At 35.1% G+C, this 8010-nt stretch overlaps 1 protein-coding gene across 1 annotated transcript; it reads left to right on the top strand.

The window, feature by feature from the left end:
* The first annotated feature begins 4635 nt into the window (after nt 1-4635).
* LOC130982269 (uncharacterized) lies at nt 4636-7645 on the top strand. Its single transcript, XM_057906208.1, has 8 exons — nt 4636-5014; nt 5219-5301; nt 5597-5680; nt 6055-6130; nt 6218-6290; nt 6479-6552; nt 7015-7108; nt 7346-7645. Exons 1-8 carry the CDS (start codon nt 4762-4764, stop codon nt 7407-7409), a joined length of 801 nt encoding a protein of 266 aa, XP_057762191.1. The 5' UTR covers nt 4636-4761; the 3' UTR covers nt 7410-7645.
* The last annotated feature ends 365 nt before the right edge of the window (nt 7646-8010 follow it).

Genomic DNA, 8010 nt, shown 5'->3' with positions numbered 1-8010 from the left:
TAATATATATATATATATATATATATATATATATATATATATATATATATATATATATAATGGAAAATCCATGTGCATTGATAAGTTATGTTTCAGACAAAAAAAAAATCAATAAATAAGTAAGTGAATAAGGGGATAAAATTACCCCAATGTTAAGCTTTAATAAAGATCGATGCACATGTGATAAAATTAAAAAATATATATATAAAAAAATATTGGTACATGAGTATGGGAATTATACAAAAGTGGGAATTATGAGTAGCTAGACATGATTTTAGAAGTTATATAGAATGTATGTATGTTAGGTGATAGCTTAGGTTACTCAAAGATTCAATTTATAGATCACTTAGCCATACATATATCCTCACCCTTACCTTGGCCCCATTACAACCTTGAAAAGACCTCATGATGTGTGCATTGGTACATTAAATATTTGTTGATTGGTTAGATGAAGAACAATGTTTAGAAAGCATGACTAGGGAAGAGTAGAGTGATTACCCTATACACTAGAGAGATTAGAATGATATACACTACCAGTGAGGGTTCAGTGCTTAATTCTATGTTCCTTGCTTTCATGAGCTATCTTCTTACAAGTTTACTTGTCTTTATTTTATATGATTTGAATTAGTGAAATCTGATTTATGTTTGTCTTGGAGAACTTATTTATTTTTAACCAAGTAGGTAGAAACATTTTTTGCATGTAGTTGCATTCATATAGATAGGTTGCATTTCATACATCCTACCATTCCTCTTCATCTTTATAGTTTCTCTTGAGCTTAGCATGAGGACATGCTATTGTTTAAGTGTGGGGAGGTTGATAAACCCATATTTTGTGATATATTTTGTGCTTAGTTTGAGTGATTTATTCAATCCTTCACCCACTTATTCATATTAATTGCATAGTTTTACTTTTCCTTCCTTATTATGTGATGTATGTGAAAAACATGTTTCCTATGCTTTAAAATTAATTATTTTAATTACCCTTTATTATCGTTCGATGCCATGATTAGTGTGTTGAGTAGTTTCAGATCTTCTAAGGTAGGAATAACTCAAAGGATGGAAAGAAAACATACAAAACTGGAAGGAAAGCACAAAACGGAGTTTCTGAAGAAACTGGCAGCGACGCGACCGCATGGACGACGCGGCCGCATGCCAAGCGCGAAGAAGCAACGACGCGGCCGTATGGCTGACGCGACCGCGCGCCTAAAGAAGAACACCTATGACGCGGCCACATGACTGACGCGACCGCGCGACAAGGAAAACTCCAATTGTCGCGACCGCGTGACCCACGCGGACGCGTGACAAAGGCCACGCACCAGAAATTACAGAAAATACTCATAGCGAATTTTGAAGCCCTTTTTGGCACAAATCCAAGTCCAGAAGGCATAGACCAGAGGTTATGAAGTGAGGGAATGCATCCATTCAGGGGAGCCTCCAAATTTTAGTCACTTTCCATGATTTAGGTTTAGTTGGAGAGAGGTTCTCTCCTCTCTCTTTAGGATTAGGATTTAGATTTAGGATTTTATTTGCTTTGAGGATTATCTTTTTATTAGATTCAGTATTCCTTTTTCATTACTTGCTTTTCAATTTAGTATGAATTCTTCTATGTTACAGATTACTCTTTCGAATTAATGTTATTTGAGGTATTTCAGTTAATATTGCTTTCTTTTATTTATGTTATTGATTATTCCCAATCTGAAAACATTTTTATTCCAGTAGATTTAATTCCTTTTCTTTTTGGTCTTGGTTAAGAAATCAGTAACTCAGGAGTTATCTTAGCTCAACATAATTGATAACTGTTATCTTTGCTAATTGAACTGAACTTCAATAATCCCAACCTTTTCTTAGGAAATAAATAGGATTCGAAGGTCAAACTAATTAGTCCCTTGACTTTCCTTTGCTTTAGCAAAGGTTAACTAAGTGGAATTAAGATTCAACTTTCATTATTATTGATAAGAATAACTAAGTCTGGACTTCCAATTTCTCATACCTTGTCAAAGGATTTGCCTTAGCATTTATTTATTTTAATTGCCATTTAAATTATTTGCCATATTCATTCCTCATTCTCAAACCCCAATTTACAATCTCCATAACCAATAATAAGAACACACTTCCCTGCAGTTCCTTGAGAAGACGAGCCGAGGTTTAAATACTTCGGTTATCAATTTATTTAGGGGTTTGTTACTTGTAACAACCAAAATGTTTGTACGAAGGGATTCTTGTTGGTTTAGAATCTATACTTACAACGCAATTTTATAAAATTCTTTACTAGCAAAAATCCTAACGTCAGGGACGCCAGAATAGTGCAGGAGGCTAGTGTTGGACGTCAATTTTGGGCCTTCAATTCTGATGCAAAGTATAAAATATTATACATTGCTGGAAAGCTCTAGATATTAGCTTTCCATAGTCATTGAGAACGCTCCATTTGGACTTTTGTAACTCTAGAAAAACTCTTTCGAATGCAAGGAGGTCAGATTCGGACAGCATTTATAGTGCTTTCTCTGCCTCTGAATCAGACTTCTGATCCAGCTCCTCAATTTCAGCCTGAAGTTACCTGAAATTGCATAAAAATACACAAACTCAAAGTAGAATCGAAAAATGTGAATTTTGCACTCAAACCTATGAAAAGTTAATAAAACTTAAACAAAACACACTAAAAACTATATGAAAATGATGGCAAAAAGCGTATAAAATATCCGCTCATCATTCAGTCATATGATTGTGAAGAGAAAGAAGAGAGGGTCATTTTGGTGTAATTAGAATTTTGATTTGAGTTTAGTTCAGAAGAAATAACGTTTTGAGATTTGGAACTAATAACTTTTGTCTCTTTTCCTCTCTTGCTATTTTTGGCCACAAGGAGCAAATGAGCCAGCCTTGGGGGTCTTGGGGTGGTAGTGGAGGACTGTGATTGGTTAGTTTGGAGGTGGTTTAAAATAATATTAATATATCTACGGTGTATAACTACTAAAATTAGATGAATCGGACATACATAAAAACACATCAAAAAATACTTTTCTGAGCTATTAGTATAAATGACACTAGTAACTATTTAATATGAGAATATAACATGTATGATGAGGCATTAGCATTGCTACAGTCATCAGAGAGTACTGGTGTTATACTGCACCAGTAGACTACGAACTCGGTCAAACCGATCTCCTATTTTTAACTAAAAAAAGTCAGGTAATATTATAATATTATTCAAGCAAATATAATACTAATATAATGATAATATTATATTATTATCTTTCTTCTCTCATGAATCGAGTACGGTTCGTCAAACTGAGACTATTTACAAAAACTAGAATTAAAAGCTCCGAATAGATACGATTCAAAAACTAGGTTCTTCGCGACTGCGTTGTCGAGCTTGCCTCAAAAAAGGTTCTGGCTTAAAGATAACATAATGACAATGAGGATTGAGATGCTTGATAATACAGCAGAGGTGTTCCCTTCACTGATCTTCCGAAGAACTCTGTGTCTTTAGAAAATATCTCGCGTACTCAAAAACTAGGTTATTACAGCGAGGCTCCAATCAAGAAGACGACAACGACGACCGGCACCAGGACCTGCTACCTCAGCTGCCGGCGAGGAGGACCACATGGAAGGTGTGCGTATGAGTGCCAACCACGACAACACATAGAGCGGCGATGACGACTGTGGGGAAGGGGCGATGCTGTGTACAATACATTAGCGATACAGAGCGCGACAAACACGACCAGTTACAAGACGGCGACACTGAAACCACACATATGGGTTACAACGGTCACGATGAAAGAGGTGACACCGACAGAAATTGTGCTTCACAGAGAGAGTCACGAGAAAGAGACAAGAGACTGGGTTTGGTTTGGGGGTGATTGATCACCATTAGATTAGGGCATCATGGTGGGGACGGTAGGCTGGTTTTTTATTTTTTATTTTTTATTTTTTGGGGAGGAGGGGGGTTGTTTTACCTGGAAACGACGCCGTTGAAGATTTTTACAATAAAAAAAATCATTACCAGGTCCGAATTCTTTAAACGACCAGTTACTATTTTTCCTAACTATGTTATATAAAGTATTTCGATTAACGAAAAACAAAATTTTCACCAGAGTCCCATTATTATTTAGTGATCCAAGTCCATTTACAATGCTCATCATTTTGGGTTGGTAGACAAACGGCCCATCAGCTTCCAGCCGTTGAAGCCATACCTTTTCATGCTAGTTTCTTATTAGCTTCGACCATGAAGCACATAGCCGATCTGCTATTTTTGTGATTTTACTATATAACTAAGAATATTTTAGATTTTTTATTTATCACTATATGATAAAGACTTGACTGCTAATCTGATTGTACCTGCTATATTGGTGTACCAAAAAAGTAATTGATATATGTGAAAGTTTTCTAAAAATATATGATATCAACGTAACATGCATAACAATCACTAATTAAAAAGGTGAGAAATATGAAAAATTTTTCACTTAATTATTAATTTAATTTTTTAATTTAACTTTTTTAAATTAGTAATTTAATAATATACTTTATCTCATATTTTTAAATAATAATAATTAAAAATAATAAATTTGATGGTTTCTAATATTATTTCTCTTAACCAAAGAGTCCAACACTATAGCAATTTGCGATTGTTTCAAAAAGCTAAGCTAAAGCAAAATTCTGCCCCTCTATTGTATGTTAAATTGGTCCAAAATTCTGCGTCAGTTCCATGCTAAAGTTTTGGAGAAATTATCCCCAAAAGGAGCTGCAAAGATCTCCTAGTACTTGACGATGGGGGCCACTACTAGCAGTGCCTTAACTTTAACGAGATGCTCTCTCTCTCACTCTCACTCTCACCTTTACCGCAACGCTATCTTCAATTCCATGTGTAACACTTCTCTTCGATTCTCCTCATCCCCGCCAATCAACAATGCCAGAGCCGGATCATCAAGTTATGAAGCATTGCTGTTGGATGCCGGCGGCACGCTTTTGCAATTACAGAACCCCGTTGAACAAACCTATGCATCTATCGGAACCAAATATGGTTCGTATTCTTTTCCTTCTGTAAAGCCAAAATTTGTAAGAAAGAAATGGAAGCCTTAACAATTCAATTGAAATAAAAATCCTAGGTTTCAACCAAGCATTTGCAATTAATTGTAACTAGACCATACGTGATTTAATGAGAATGCATTTGAATGTTAGTGTTCTGATTTCTGGATGAAACGTGCTTCTCTATGTCTATCTTTAGGTTTGAATTTGACTCCAGCTCAGATAAAGCAAGGATTTAAGAGGGCGTTTTCTGCTCCGTGGCCTGGAAAGCTACGTTACGAGGTCCGTTCTTCGTCTGAGATGAAATTTATTTATTTATCTTGTAAATGCTTTGCAGGATTTCTCTTTTAAGTTTTGATGAATTTCGAATGTAATTGACGAACTAAAAAGTTTTCAAGTAATAGGTATGAAAACCAGTGTTGCTGAACTGAATTAAATGTCCGGGTAGAACTTTGTTCATGGTACAATTGACAAGTAATTTCAGGATTTTGTTTTTTCAAGGCTTTCCAGAAAAAAATGTTTATACAGTCATATCATTACTGCACACACTTATATTTTATACTTGTATTTTAAACAGGGAGATGGGAGGCCATTTTGGAAACTTGTAGTTTCTGAAGCCACTGGTTGCAGTGATGAAGATTATTTTGAGGAAGTTTACAAGGTGACCATTCTGCGTAGGAGACTGTTCTATTTGTTATATTAGTCCCAATTTATGATGATTCTCCGAATTAAGTTAATTTATCTGTGGATTGCACAACCGTTTTGGAAAATTCAGTTCTTACCTATCAAAAGATTCAAAACCTTGAATGATGACTTCGATAATATCTACCCTTTTTAATTGTTCATCTTCTGGTCTTCCTTCTTGTTCATTCCTCAGAATTCATCTGTTGTTTCAATTTATCTATATATTATTGCATACTTACCCAGGAAAAATAAATTAGCAGGAGATTTTAAAAGTACCTGACACTTGCCTTCAATTTTTAAATACACAATATGACAGATGCTTGTTTCTGAACTTAGTGTTATTCATGTCAGTATTATGCAAATGGAGATGTGTGGCATCTTCCAGATGGAGCTTATGAAACAATTACTCTTCTCAAGGATGCCGGAGGTCTCACGAATCAAATATATCTTTTTCCTCCTTAACCATTGTTTTCTTTTGAGTTTGTCCCTCCTAACATGATAAACACTGGCACAGTTAAGATGGCTGTTGTATCCAACTTTGATTCCCGCTTAAGGAAACTATTGAAGGATCTTAATGTTTTGAATCTGTGAGCTTCTGTAGTCCCTTCAGTATGCTTTTACTTTACTCATTTATATTTTAGGGATTTATTGAAATCTTTCAATTAATGTTTATGCGAAACTTGCTTGTTGAACCTCTCTTAATTTGCTCAAATGTTACAGTGTCTGTGTACACCTTTCATAATGTCTGATTGATTATGTTCCGGTTTTACATTAGGTTTGATGCTGTCATTATATCCTCTGAGGTTGGATATGAAAAACCAGACCCGAGAATATTTCAAGCTGCTCTAGGTATATATGCTGTCTTTATGAAGCTTAGCATGTTTGTAATCAGCTTTCAGCTTTCTAGATGAACAATGAGAGAGAAATGGTTAATATTTGTCACATTTTCCTTGAGTTAATAAATGAAAATGTTTTCTTCCCGCAGGAATTTCTTTTGCTTCTTTCTGCTCTTCAATTTCTAAGGCTACCAGCGTGTTTTAATAATTTATAATTAGATATTCTGTGAATCGATACTTCATGACTTCTTGGTATAACAATTATAAGTTCAACAACAGTGATACCTTATCCTTCTCAGTGGATCGTGTGAGAAATTAACTGTTTTTGGCAACAACCTTTAACTCCTTTGTTTTTGTCTTATTCAGTTCTAAACAAAGATTAGAAAAAAATAGGATTTGTTACTTTCCTGTTATGTCAACCTTTGTGGTTCCATTAATGCTTCAAGTTTATTGAGTTCCGCATTTGGTTTCTTAGATCAAGTAAATGTAGAAGCTAACAAAGCCTTACACATTGGCGATGATGAAAAGGCTGATAAACATGGGGCAAATGCTCTGGGGATAGATTGCTGGTAAGAGCTTATATAGTTCCTTATCTCAACTGTTCATGTCTTAATTTATAATGACACACGTGTTGATCATGCTGATCATTCCATATAATTCTGTTTACCCGCTTTTCCTGGAATATTAATTGATTTTAAGTTTTTAATTTTATTCATTAACCCTAAACGGGAGAATGGGAGATGCTTGTGAACCGAGTTGTCGCTTTTTCTTTTAAATGTCAGGTTTAAGCTAATTTCTTGAAACAGGTTGTGGGGGGTTGATGTGAAGTCATTCTGTGAGATAAAAATCCGGATACTCGATTCAAACTGATAGCCCTGTTGATGGAAACCGTGAAGTTTTTTTTTTATGTGTTTCTTCCTTTTTCCTCTCTTCATCTGAATCATGCATGTGATTTGTAGCACCAATTTCTCATTTGCGTGCTTTTGTGATTGAATAATGTTGTTGTCCTGATTTTCCATACATATTAGCAGAGACGTTGATGTGATATAAACATGGTTTCAGCTGAAGTTCGAATAGAAATTGCTGTAACTAATTTTTCCCGCTTAGGCTATGTTTGGTGTCCCTTAAAATATTCAAAGGATGACGGATTTTGATCTCTTCAAATACTTTTGAATAGGTTTGGCATGATATGCATTTAGCTACGAAACTTTTTTAACATAAGGTGTCATGTTGAAAAAGTCAGGAAAAATATAAAAAATAACCATCATGGTGTCCTTCCGACTTTCCCAGCCACCAATCGCTTATCGCTGATGTGTCGGACTTTGAATTTTCCATCACTGTGTTCATCCACAAGTTCAAGGTCCCATTTCAGCGATTGTTATAAACCGTAGTAACTCGAGAGGAAAAGAGAAAAGAGATTTTACCTTGGATAGAATGGGGGTAAAATTCGACTACTTGCATCAAACGAAGC

Source organism: Arachis stenosperma, chromosome 5, assembly GCF_014773155.1.
Source record: "Arachis stenosperma cultivar V10309 chromosome 5, arast.V10309.gnm1.PFL2, whole genome shotgun sequence".
In the NCBI taxonomy this organism is placed as follows: domain Eukaryota; kingdom Viridiplantae; phylum Streptophyta; class Magnoliopsida; order Fabales; family Fabaceae; genus Arachis; species Arachis stenosperma.
Note: the sequence above shows the minus strand (reverse complement) of the source record. Positions and strands in the feature narration are given on the sequence as shown.